The sequence below is a fragment of the Aythya ferina genome, assembly GCF_964211825.1.
Source record: "Aythya ferina genome assembly, chromosome: 7".
Classification (NCBI taxonomy): Eukaryota; Metazoa; Chordata; class Aves; order Anseriformes; family Anatidae; genus Aythya; species Aythya ferina.
Genome location: NC_140302.1, coordinates 13677944 through 13692108, shown reverse-complemented (window position 1 = coordinate 13692108; position 14165 = coordinate 13677944). Strand labels below are relative to the sequence as shown.

General features: G+C 42.8%; 1 protein-coding gene across 3 annotated transcripts in view; it reads right to left on the bottom strand.

Annotated features, from left to right (window-relative positions):
• The window catches only part of DLG5 (discs large MAGUK scaffold protein 5), a 109327-nt gene extending 99777 nt beyond the window's left edge, over positions 1-9550 (bottom strand). For all 3 annotated transcript variants that reach the window (XM_084526399.1, XM_084526400.1, XM_084526401.1), the window contains exon 1: positions 9097-9550. In XM_084526399.1, coding sequence (XP_084382525.1) covers positions 9097-9400 — 304 coding nt within the window. In that variant the 5' untranslated portion in view covers positions 9401-9550. The remainder of the gene's footprint in view (positions 1-9096) is intronic.
• Positions 9551-14165: the final 4615 nt, after the last annotated feature.

Here is a 14165-nt window from a genome sequence, read left to right as displayed (position 1 = left end):
TTTACTAATCAGGCTTTGCTAGAATTTTTCAATGAGCAATACATACCCCAAGAACACATCTTCCACACACATTTTCCCAATGTTAGACAAATTTTTTTAATGTTTAAAATACTTGGATAGCAATGAAAATATAGTTTGCACTCGAACAAGCACAATAAAAATATAGAAAACAGCAAAATGCAGAAATTCATTAGGATTCCATTCTTTCAACCTGAATACTTCATTTAAGTGACTAATGGAGACCTTTATGATTTATTTTTTCTCTTAATGGAAGTATGCTGTTTTATACTGACTAGCCTATATAAAACACTACAATAGCTATAATTTCTGGCTGCCTGTAAGAAAAAAAAATACTCTGATAATTTCCTCCATTATTAGCATGAAGGAAAACAGTCTAGCTACTGCTAACAGATACCAAATGTGTTTTCCTTTCATTTCATCTGTATCTATTTACCCCACTACTAAAAAAAAAGTTTCAGTAATTACTGTGGTTTCTTGTCTTATACAATAATGGTAATATATACAACCATACCTCAACAAAACCTAAAATTTTGAGGATTTTTTTCTTTGTTGCTCTCTTAAATGCAGCTATAATGTAGCAATAAGCTGAAATGTTCTAATAGGAGAGAACAGGTCTTCAAATTCTCACTTATTTTCAATACAATGCTTTTTCTCCAATAAGTATTTTTATTTACATGAGCAGGATGTATTAATGTCTGGACACTCATGATGATTTTCAAGATTAACTTAAGTTCATACCCAGATGTTGTCATTGTGGTGATGCATACAGCCTCAAAGAAAACCTTTAGATAGTCTGATTTCACCACACTCACTTGCACACTATTTGAAAGCCAGATAATCACGTTTTAAATGAGAAGTAGACCTTCCAGAAAATCCCTGCAAGCATTCACAAGACTGTGTAGGAGGTATTAAAAGAGAACTTCAAAAAACACATAGCAAGAAGTTTTCCTGAGTAAAGTCACTAAAACCATATCCATCTCCTGCTGACTTCCAGTTGAAGAGACAATCAACAATTCTTTCTTCCAGAGGATCATGAGGAACACTTAAAATTATGTTAAGTGCTTGATAAATACGAGATCACATGGCTCGATCAAGATCATTAAATCTATTTCCTCCTAAACTTATTTTTCCATGTAACCACGCAACAGAACACTATCCACAGAAACAGTAAAGGACGTAAATATAATTTTATGCTTATTAAAATAGCATGAATATCTACATAGCAATTTAGCAGCTATATTTAGTAATTTTGATATGGATGTTTACTGCATCAGGTTAGTTTTTCCTAGTCCCAAAGTTCTTATGCTTTTGAAGAAAATCATACATATCCATACCTGCTGGCCTGCCTGTCTCAGAGAATGAATATACTCAAAAAGCAAGGATTTTGGTGCATTTGCATCAACAGGATGCAGCTCATCTGCACAGAGCACTTGGAAAGTTTGAACTAAATTATAGATCAACCCTCAAGACAAAATTTCCCGTACAAGCTCCTTGTAAGTATTACTGAAAGGAAAAAAAGTAAGTGTGGCAGGTCTCAGCCATACTTACCAAGGCCCAATATATAAATGGCAGCTTACTGAAGATGAAGACATTGGTTAATCCAATGAGTTTCATATACAAGGCCTTGATCCTGCCACCATAAGCACGTGTCCAACTTGATGCATATAAATGGGGATTACTTCACACGGTCAAAAACCACACAAATAATACCCATACTCATGAATCAGCAACTATGGCCAGGTACAATAAAAAGCTATGGTGAAAGGAGAGAGGACACAAGAAAGTTGTCACAGTGCATGTAAACAGTCATGAGAAAAGTTTCTTCATTTATCATTGGAATTTTTTCCTGTACATTTCTGAACACACAGTTGTCATTTACGTAAAATGTTTGCCAAAAAACAACCCTTGGTCTGCCAATTTTTCCTCAACCCACCAACTCACCAGCTGAAACATTCACTGGCTTTACATTCCCTCTTGCCTTTTTTCTCCAGCTAGAGGTCCATTTGTATGCCTGGAAAGCTTCTGAACCAGGTCATAATGTGCCGTTTTGAATCCAACTCCTTTATCAGCCAACAATTCAAAAAAAAAAAAAAAAAATTACCAAAACACAAAGAGCAGAAACCCAGAGCACACTAATTTATGCTGTGAACAAGCGAACTGCTGAGTAACTCAGCCCAGGAATTGGTAAACTGGAGATTGCAGAAGCTGAGCGAGAAGGCAGTAGCTTGCTCTTAACTTCCTCTGACACGAGTTTAGGTAAAAAGGGCCCTCCAGTAATTATGTTATTCTGTATGGCCCAACAAACAGACATTATCAAGAAAAAGATCTTTAATTGTTCAGCCCAAGTGGCCAAGCGATTGTCAGCTTCTTCAAAATGCAGCAGTCCTCCGTATCTGCTCTATCCCCAGGTGCTTAACAATGCAAAGAGCATCCTATAGAGATCAGATCCTTCCCGCACAGCAGCTCACTGAAGGCGTTCCCAAACTTGATCTTACTTATTAGTTGAAAAAACAACAGATGCTGGTATAACACCTATCACCATCAAAATAACTGTTGCTACAACACAGCCTATGGTGAGTTCATAAACACACCAATGACACAGCAAACACTGTACAGCACGCATTTCTAACTCATTTCTGAGCAATGGTGCTGTGGGTTTCCTTGAATATTTTAGTAACTCTGCCTTGCATTGGCAAGAACTAATAACCCAGAGTGACACCCAGAACACCCAAACGTGACCCTCTTGGAAGAAGAGAACTCACATGTTCAAGATACAGTTAGAGTGCTCATCTCCTCCGGGGACAGCCCATTCTTGGAGGCTTACATTAGAAAAACATTGGTTACCCTCAAGTCAAAGCTCAGTCAGTGCAACATTTCCACCTCCTACATCAGGATGAATCAGTTCTAAATCAACACCATTTACTAAATAACAGCTAATGACTTGTATCTTGAGGGTGATAAATAATGTATTGGCAGCAACTAAACAATATAATTAGAAAATCACAGAAGCATAGATTATGTTAATAAAGCCCCAACTTTATTATTATAAATCTTTTCCTACAAAATTACGTGCACCAACATGTTTTGCTACCTAGATCATTTTTAGTTTTATAGCATGTTCAGCATTTCAAGACTGTTTATATATAAAAAACAGGAACACCCTGAACCATGCTGGACAATGAACAGCTCTGAAAGATAAAGTAAGATGCTGACATCTTACAGAACTACAGGTCTTCAAAAAATAAAAAAGTGCAAAACTGAAGAAATTTACCAAGACTTACTGGTATATGTTTATTGATACAGATTTTGATTAAAAAATTGTTGTGCTGTTAAAAAAAAATAATAATGGAAATAGCAAGTAGGACTGAGGGCAAAAACATGAAAAGTAACAGGACCAAGGGAAGCTAAGAAGCAAATAGAATGAAACAAAAGGGGAGAAGAGGGTCAGAAAGTGGTAAAAGCAAACAACAAAGGAAAAAAAAAAAAGCTCAAATTGCAGGCTGTTAACTGAACTGGAAAGCACAAATTCATTAGCCGTGTGGTGGCTGAGGTCTTCACTATCTAGGGCAGAGGTCTAAACAGCTCACAACACCATTACAGCTGCAATAAAACAATAACATTAAGAATGATAGTTCAATTAGATCTGAAACAAGCTTAGATAGGCATTCTCTAGTTTGAACAAGTAAGTCACCAGTTATGGAAAGCTGTTGGTTTGTTACTGACCATGTCTGAAAGTGAACTGCTCCTATTTCAGAACACTCATGAAAGTGACAAGTTAAAGGAGTCCTTCAGAAACATATCATACTCTGCTCTGGTTTGTCATTTTGTAAGACATCAAGTCCTGTATGTCTCCAAAGCAGCTCAGTAGCTGTATGCGCTAATACCACAAAAATCACTAGTGATTTTACACTGCCAAAAACAGTGGCCCGAACAGTTTACTCTGGCTGCCTTGCTCCCTCCCATATGAGCACAACAAAAATGAAATTGAGAACCACCATGCTTGGGAGTTCTGAACTGCTAAAACAATCATTTCTTCGGGATGGAGAGATGACTTCCATCCACTTACTATTACCTATTCAGTTGTGAATACCCCTCTAACACCTGCCAGAAGCTTCCTGCATTTTTTTTCCCTGACATTTCCAAAAGACACCGTGTATTTGAGGTCATCAGAAGGCACAGGTACTACAAAACTAGCACTGGCTATTTTCGCAACTTTAATTACTGCTCATCACTGCCAGAGACCTGTATTTCCCCTAATGTAAGTGACTCCTAAATGCTGCCTGCTTTTTAATCTGCACCATTTTTAAGAAGTCCTCTAAGGAGGCTTGAGAGGCTACCCTGAGAACTAATAAAAGGTCTGAAAGAACTCAGACATACTGCTCTACTTCTCCCACTCTTCAATTTTCAGCAGTGGAATAGAGCATAAATTGAACCTAATTGCAAAATTGTCAGTTCAGCCCTTGAATCAGTAAATTATGCTTTTACAATTTCTCTTCATTCTCCATCTTTCCCCAGGGAGCGTACGCTTCCAGTGTTATTTCTTATCTTCTCCCTCTCTCCTCCCAAGCCTCCCTGCCTTCCCACTTCCTCCTGCAGGATGCTGCAGCCTGTCTCCGTATTTCACAGCTTATCTGCTCAGGGTCTCGGCTCCTCGCTCCAGCTCCCTGGCTCTTCTACCATTGTGGAGCACCATTCTACAGATGGGGGCACAAGGCAGAGACCCCAGAACCAGCCTTGAGCTGTTGTGCTCCAGCCTCCTGGGGACCCTTTGTGCATTTCTTCTCTGCTCCTTGCCCCAGAGCTGCCAGCAAGCAGAGGGAGTCACAGCTTTCCACCTCCACACTTCATACATAAGAGGACACACTGCCTGCCTGTATATGAGGACTACAGCAATATTTACAAGTAAACTCTGACCTAAAATCAGTTTTGTCTGAAACACTATACTTTTTTCTTTTTAAATAAAGCTAAGGAAGGAAATTCATATAATCCTTAAAAAAAAAAAAAGTTTCAATTCTAACTTATTTCTACTCCCTTAAGTGCCCACATTTACTTTCTGGACTGGAAATTAACTTTATCCTTGACCAAACAGAGCTAGAAAAAAATAAGTGTCATAAAACAGCAGAAGGAAACTATTTAGTCAATTTTTAACTATCTTCCTGCTTTCCTTCAGACCCCTTTCAAGAACTTGTGTAAAAATACAATCAGAGTTCTAAATTTTGAAATTTTGAAACTAAAACTGTAACCTAGAATTGTATAAATAAAACATCTCTGAAGACTGACATGCTCTGCTTTTAAATCCAAAAGGGTGCTTTACGCTTACAGGTAAAGGAAGTCATTGTGTTCTTACTAATCTTACAGAGACGAGATGCACTTACTGCAGCAAGATGGTTACAGAAATGAAGAAAAACAGTTGCTAATGTAAAAAGGAGATTGTGAACCTACCTGTTTAATAGTTTTGAAACCATCAGCAAAGCTTTTTAAGTTGAACAATTCACTCAGCTTGCGGATACAGAGCTGGGAGCACCTTTGCCTCCACTCTACAAGTTCATATCAAAAACAAATTTCAAGCATGGCAACCCAGCCTCTCCTACTTTTTTTTTTTTATTATTATTATTATTATTTCCAAAAATCACAACAATAATTAAATAAATATCTAACTACAAAGCCCCAATATTATTTTATGCTGCCTAAATGGATGTGTTTTGGCCATTTTATTAAATTAATAGTGAAAAACACTTTAATAGCATTTGTCACAAATACGTATCTTCTGCTGTATTCTTGGAAAAGTTTTATGTTAAAGAAATGTGTATTACATTAATGTGAAAGATCATTGGTTTAGAAGGTATCTGAAACAGAAGCAACTTCTTGGAAGTGATTTAAGTCTACATTAGAAGGATATATTTGACTATCGGAATACAGTATTTCTCATATGAACAATAGAGGTAATTTGCCCAATCAAGTATCAAATAATAATCCCATGGGTCACCAAAATAGAGAAATAAAAGCAACTAGCACACTACTTAAAAGAAAGAGTAGGTCCCTGTTCAAAAAGCACTGGGAGATTTTAAATCAGCAAAGCATTCACTTTGAAATGGACAGAGCCCATTTCTCACAAAAACACTTGCACAGAACTGTAACATAATAACCAAACGTATTATTCAAGGAAGAACTGAATGCCATCTATAAACATGACTACGGAAAACACAGCTAACAGTACTCTGTTTATTTTTTGCTTTGATGAAAAGTAGTTGCCCTTTCGGTTTTACACACTGTTGACTGACACTGTTAAAGCACAGTATTCTCAAAGTAGAAATAAACAAGCTTAAAAATACACATTTTATTGTAAAAACTGTCATCAAACCACTACAAAGTTTTATATTTAACACAAGCAAGTAGAAACTACTATAAAGTACAAAAATATTTAAACAGACGGGACTGGGGAAAATTCTACAAAGAAAGCAAGCTCCTTGTAACCTAACTACACTTATCCACACTTGAGGTCTTCCAACAGATACTAGTACCCCAATTCTTTCCCTTTAGTTCTCAGAACAGCTGTTGACTTCCTTTCCTGTTGTGTAGATAAATACTTATAAAAGTGTCAGCTATACATTGTCCAGCCAGCCACAAGAGCTGTTGATATAAACAACAGCCTACATTTCCATCACAGTTCACATTACATTTCAAATCTGAAAGGAGATTATTAAAAATGAGACAGAAGAAAACACAGTGATTGCAACCGAAAAACAAAGGGAAAATGCAAGCCTAACCACATACATGCAAGCGTAAGGAGAACAACTCTCTCACTTGTGTCATAAGCAGACTACGTATGAATTCTCCATCTCTGAACCAAATTACGTTGCTGACTACCTTCCCCTTTCTTTCACAGCAACATCGGATGGAAGAAAGGAATTAACAAGTACTGATACAGTATCAGTTGTAAATCATTTTCACCTACAGCAGGCATTCAGGATGTGTCCTTTACTCAAGTATGCCACTGCAAACTGTCATATTCCATATACTAATGGTAATCCTAAAAATTAATTCAGCCAGACAAGTTCAACTAAAGGGGTATTTAAGATGGAGGTGTTTGTTGTTATTTTTTTCCCCTCTTTACGTAATATATGCTGAGAACTGTTTCTCTTGAGTATTTTAAAACCAGAATCCAACAGCATTTCTTACTACTATGTTTACAGTTTGCTACTACACCCAAAGAACAAAAAGCAGCTTGACTCATCCGCCTTCAGCATCCACAGTGAAAAGAAGTAAAAATCCTAAGTGGCAAGACAAGAGAAGACGGGTGGTCAGACTTCCTACAGGGAGACACTACAATAAAACCTGGTTACATCTGAATACAGGTTCAAACAAGAACCGTTCTACTGCACTTACCCTCAAACATTAACCCTTCACATAACATATTCAGGATGAATTTGCACAGCAGCTGTGATTCTTCAGAGGCATTCGGTGCTCACACAAGCAGTCTCATGACTACTTACCATGAGACCTCCTCAGACAAGTAATGCCGAAATACATAGGACAGTCTTTGAAGGCTCGGGTCCCCTACCTTCATACATGAGTGACAGCTTATCCCTAAGCTCATTCACTGGTAGCTATTTTCTGCATACTCATTTGTAGACATGTTTATTGCAAAGCAAAATAAAACAGAGCCCTCAAAGTTAGCTCTTCTTTTGCTTTCATTTATCGGTAGTAATGAAAACCACCCTGTCAGGGGACCATCCTTCCCCATGCAGATGTTAATAGAATTCAGATGATCCTCAGGACCACATTCAGTCAAGAAGGATATGGTTAGTTTTGCTAATTAAACTACATTTTCCTTATGAGCTCAGTGTTACGACATTCTGCAATTCTTTCATATAAAAAATAAGAAGTATTACAAAGTACAACATATACTGCATTTTTTTTCCTGGCATTCACATTTTACACCTCTGCTTATAAGGCTGGGGAATGCTGGTAGCCCAGTACAATTAATATGTGTTCTCAACAAGACAAGCCCCAGCATTAATCTAATCATACAGAAACATCATGGGTCCCATTTCTGAAAAGCAGCAGTGCCCTCATCTCCCATTGATGTCAGACCACATAATGCCAGAAGTGTTGAAGTCCATTGTTTAGTCTGTTTTCCCTCTCCTGTGAGGTCCTGCCATATATTCATTAGACAAGGCCATACACTATTAACACATGGATATGAAACAAAACAGAAGACCCTGACGTGTTTTTCTATTTGGCAAACTATTACCATCAACAGCATAACTCAAATAGGGGCAGATGACACGGTGCAAATGCGCACACAAGCACTATTTTCCTGACAGAAGCAGCTCTGAAGAGTTATATTGTTTTGGCCAAGTCCTATAGCCTGTAAGGGTCAGGAAGCCCTCCCAGAGCAGTTCCTTATGTAACCAGGTAGTCAACCTGCAATTCCCAAGTCTGGTAACAACAGCAAAAAAACCCACAACGCTCTTCTTAATCACTCGGCTTGTACGCACACTACAAGAGGATGCCTGCACATCCCCTGGACAAACACATATTTCCTTATCTACGGATTTAAACACAGATTTATTATTTAGTTCAATTTCAGTATTTCTCATCTAGAAACACTGCTGGACTTGAGGATTACCACCTCTTTTTTGTTGTTGTTGTTTTGTTTTTTTTTCTGAAGCTTGATACCATCTCAAGAAAAGCAGACCGTGGTGTGCAGAAAGGAGGAAAGGGAAGACCCCTGGGCCAAAGCCCAGCTTCCGAGGAAGGTTCCCGCTGAACCCCTCTCACCTGGGCGTGCAGTTACACCCAGCTCTCCTCCTCCCAGCTCACCCACGAGCAGCACAGCCCGCAGCAACCGCGGGACCCCCCGCAGCACAGCGCCCCAAATAGGGGTTCGCAGCCTGAGCGCCCCACGCCCTGCCCTGAGCACCTGGCGGAGCAGGACCCCGGGGCTCGTCCCCACCTCCAGCCCCGAGGGGCCCGCTCTGCCCGGCGGGGCTGGGCGGGGGCAGCCGCTCGCCCTCCTTCCTCCTCCTCCTCCTGGTCCCGGGCCGTGCCCGCGCCCCCCGCCCCGCTCACCCGCCGTCTCCTCGGCCGCCGCCGCAGTCCCGGGCGCGCCGTTGAGGTAGAGGATGGAGAGCAGGTGGGGCTGCGTCTTCTCCAGGGCCACCCGCAGGTCCTGGAAGTGGTCCCGCTCCTTGGCCAGCAGCAGGGCGATGAGCAGCTCGGCCTTGCCGCCGCCCGCCGCCTCCAGGTCGCGCAGGTCGCGGGGGCCGAGGGCGCCGGCGGCCTCCAGCAGCTCCACCACCTTGTCCACCTCGGTCATGGCCTGCGCCAGGCTCTGGCGGCACTGGGCGAGCAGCTCCTTGTGCTTCGGCTCCATGGCGGCCGCCGCCAAACTTCGCCCCCCGGCCCCGGGGAGGCGCCGCCGCCGAACTTCGTCCCGGGGAAGCGGCGCCGGGCCGGGCCGAGGGCGGCTCTGCCGCTGCCTCCCTGCGGCGCACGGGGGGCGGCCGCTCCTCGTCCTCCTGCAGCCGGCGCCCCCCGGGCGGCGAGACAACTTCTCCTCCTTTTTCTTCCCCTCCTCCTGCCGCTGCCCGCCGGGAAAGGGGCAGCGGGAGCCGCGGGAGGGGGTCGCTGCCGCTGCTACTGCCGCCGCCTCCCGGGCAGCCGGCACCCCCCCCTGCTGCGGGGCGGCGCAGCCAACTTCTCTGCCCCGCTCGCTGCAGGCCACACGGCCCCAGGGCCGCGGGGCGAGGAGGAGGAGGAGGAGGAGTGGTGGCGGCGGAGGAGGAGGAGGAGGAGGGGGGAGACGGCCTCAGCTCCAAGCGCCTCCTTTCATTCGCGGCCGCCCGCAGCCATGTTGGTTGCACAAGGCTGCCGCCTGCGCCCAGACGGGGCTGCGGCAATGCATGGCGCCGCCCGCCCGCTCCTCGCCGCCCGCCGCCACCAGCGAAGCGCCGCGGCCGCCCCGGCCCCGGCCCCGGCCGAGCACCGCCCGCCGCTCGGGGGGTCCCCGCCGGGCGCCGGGGGGGGGCGGAGGGGGGCGCGGAGGCGGAGCGCGGGCGGGGCAGGGCCCGAGCCGCCGCTCCGGGAGGGCTCCGGCAGGAGGCGGGCAGCGCTCTGCGCCCGGAGGGGGCAGCACGGGGCGCCCGCAGGCCCGGGGGGGCCGCCCCGCACCGGGCCCGAGGCCGTGAGGGAGGCGGCGGCGGCGAGACAAAGGCCCCGCTGCGGGCCGGGGGGTGCCGGCGGCCCCGCCCCGGCGGCCCGGTCGGTGCGGGGCGCGCACCGCCATCTCGTGGGGCCGCCGCCGCGCTGCAGCCCTCAGCGCTCCCGGTGCCCAGCCTGGGTCGTGAGCGGGGAGGAGGCCCGGGATCCCAGTAAAACGTACCCCAAAAGCGCCCGGTTTGGCCAAAAGCCACGAAATTGTACCGCCCCGGTTGGAGCTTGGTCCGTGAGGAAGTACAAAAATGAGAGTTTTCAAACAATAGATGAAAATATTATGTGTATAGATGTAGACATTATAAATGTGTACAATGAGGTAAGTACAAATGGCTCATCTCCCCCAACTGTGATTTCATCTGTTTCATAAATCACTGGAGACCAGGTAATTTTCCAATATCCCATTCTCAGCAGCTGAGGGATGCAAGTTTGGCAAAGAATGAGTAACAGCGTGTGTCCGAAGGTAAGCAGCCTGCTACGAATCAATAGCACTTCAATTTCCAAACAGTGAGGGAACAGACTGCAGAATGACCACAGCCACTTACAATCTGAAACTGACGTTTTATCTAGAAGACACTCTTGCCTTGTAGGTATGTTTCTGATGTCCTGCAAAGATAACGGTGGCACTAATGACTTGGCAGGGTGTTACCAGTAATTGCGTTATCCCCACTGACTGCATCCAGGAGCAACTGAACTGGTCCAAAAGTCAGACTCCTGGCCAAATCCCTGTATGCTACCGAGCTGGAGTCAGTGAGGTACAATGGGAAGCAACTGTTTGTTATTTTTTGTAATAACACACTGATTCAGAGAATTCAGGTGCTGCATTGTGTTTCAAGTTATATTATGTAGTTCAACGGATGAAGATGGTGTCTCTCAGATGTGAAAACAGCCTTGGGTTATGCGCATAATCATGATATGAATTCCAGTGCTGTTTTTAGAAGAGGCAGATATAGAGTAAAGGGATTTGGGGATTTTTCTCTGCCTTGAAGGTCATTATTCAAAACAATCCTCTTGATACTTGACAATATGCCATGGTTTTGAAACAAGTTTTTTCATGTTTCATCCATTGTTACTTATGCTCTTGTAGATTCCTTTCTTCTAATTTTGCATTGCTATTTGTCTTAGGAACACTTTTACTAAGTAACATATACAGAGATTAACTACGTTGATTAACAACTGATGTTGCAATACCTGCAAACTGTGTTCTTCCTAAACCCTTTGATTTTATCTTAAAATAAGCCTATTTCTCTCCAACAAACTTTAGCCTGTAAAGCAATGGTACATGACAAAAATACTAATTAATCGTGGTCTACATCCGTTTTTTTTCAATGCAGAAAAAAGAAGCAGACGGGAGTGAAACCAGTGGTAAGAAGGGAGCCCCATCTGCAGTCACTCAGCCAAGACAGACAGCAGTCGTAAGAGTTGCTGTGGAAGGTATCCTTTTGTGCCCTTGAGGATGAGAATCATGGCACTGGAGTCTTTCATAAGGTACATACACCAGAAGATTGAATAAAGATTGCACAAATTATTTGACTATTTCACAGTTATTCAGTGTGAGATTTTATAAACTCAACAACAGTCCCGTGTTGCACGTGTGCTTCTAAGGTTTCCTTGTAGGACAAAGAAGCATACCACCAAATGCCATCACAGGGCACTTATGATCAGAGCCACGCGTTAGATGAAGCAGTCCTCTACTCTTTAACGTAAAGACCGATTGTAGGTTTTTGTCCTCTGCCTGACTCAGCACTAGGGTAGATAAGTGCTGGTTGCTGGAGGCTGCAGTAACAGAGAACAGCATTCAGGCACAGGGAACTCAGGCAACTCTGGTTCCTTTCAGAAGTCCGGAGAGAGGTACATTTTCACAAGCATTTACTCAGACGATTTACGCCTGCTTTTCCCAAACGTGTGGCAGGGTCCTCTGTTTTCTCTTCTAAATAGAACATCAGTCTTCTGAGCCTGCAATGCCTGCCTTGCCTTTTTTCTTGCAGAAGCTTGGCAGAAAATCCACATCTCTGCTTTGCATAGAATATACAAGGATTTACCCTGTATTTATCACAGTTCCCAAAGACAGGAAGGTTTTTTTCTTACTTAAAACTAACAAAAGGAAGGATTTCTTTAAAATGTAATTAAAATATGCTCTGTAATTAAAAGCTCTACCAGGGGATGTCATGGGTGTTTGTATAAAATTGGATTCAAGACAACCTGACAAATTAACAAAAAGAAGATCATTAGATTGTCTAAGCTGGAGATTTGGAAATTAGGCTACCGGGAATGTATGCCTTGGGTATAAGAAAAAGCCACTGACCTTCAGGGAGCACAGTTGACCAGCAATACCTTTAGTCAGAAGTAATTTATTTTTTTTTTTTTGAATTTCAGGCTAAGCAGCAAAAAATTAGGGTGTGGCAACAGTGCCTTGTAGTAGGCAATCCAATAATTAGTCATACCAACCACATGTACATGTCCAAGTTTTTAGTCATTCCTAGGTTGCCTATACCGTTTAAGAAAGATTTAGGGGACAGAACAGGTATACAGAGGTGGAAATGGGGTTAATATTTTGATACAATACTGCATCTTCTTTACACAAAGAAGTACAGAAACACTTGTGTTGCCTTGCGGAAATGAAGTACCCAAATACAGAGTTTGAAAAATCAAGTTGGGTACCTTTCTGGTAAATATGTGTCTGTGAAACCTCCCTTTTTAGATTGACAGTGGGAGCAGAAAAGGGCTTTTAGTCGCTTTTCTTGCAGAATTGGGATTATACTATAATCCTAAACACAAGCATTGTTTCAGCAATTCAGAGTCTTGGAGCTGAAGACTATTTTTATTTTTAGTCCATGCAACTCTGTGTGGTACACAAAATCCCAGCAAACTCCTCAAGATTAACTGTGGAGTTACATTTAAACATATATATATACATATATATATATACACACACACACAGTAAGCAAGCCTTTGAAAACATGAAGAATAAAGAACAGCAGGAGCAGGAATCAACCTGTAGTACAAGACCATTTTTGTTCCCATAACTGTCAGTACACCTTTTTTATTATGCAATCATTATCACGCTTGTGTATGCAACCTCAGCACATTTCCTGAAATACAATGGTGTGTCACACATTCACATTAGAAACTAAGACAAGATTCAGGTTAATGCAACCTAGCACAGTTCTCACTATAAAAGCATATCTTCCATAAAGATTAGTCAAATTTAGACTGAAACTAAGGTGGTTCTGATCATCATGGCAATCGCATGGAAAAGGGAAAAATGAGAGGAAAGTACAGAGGAAGACAAGAAAGTAAAGGAAAGATAAGAAAAAGATCAACAGAAAAGAGAAGCCTACCTGTTTTCAAGATGGATTTCTGTGCCACAATACCAAACATTGCACCTGCAATCACACAGACTGTACCCAGTGACTGCTCTTCTATATTGCAAATTCTTTACTTCCCAAAGACATTAGGTAATGACATTTATATTGTATATTAGTGATCCACATACTGAGTGACGCTATTGTGTTATTTTAGCTTGGGCTTTTCTGATAAGACACCCTTTGGAAACATCCAGGCTTTGAAACAGATTTCTTATACTTACTTTAATAGGTCTTACTATAGTTTTTCAGTGCCAAAAATACCTGTCACTCAGTCTCAAATACTTCATCCTTTTCTCCATCTACCTGCTACTGCTGCCTGAGTCCCAGCAGCAGCTTTGCTGCTATAATTACACTGGCAAATCTCCTCCTCAATATCATCAGTCTAAGCTATCAGTAAGTTTAATGCCCAAAAGGAGAGGATTTACTTCAAGACTAGGATTTTTTTTTTCTTATATAGGAATACACAGGAAACATTTCATGTCCTCTATAGCTTCAGAGCCCTTCGGATTCAGGTCTTCAAGCTTCACTGGCAGCCACATAAGCTAGAAGCATAGTTTG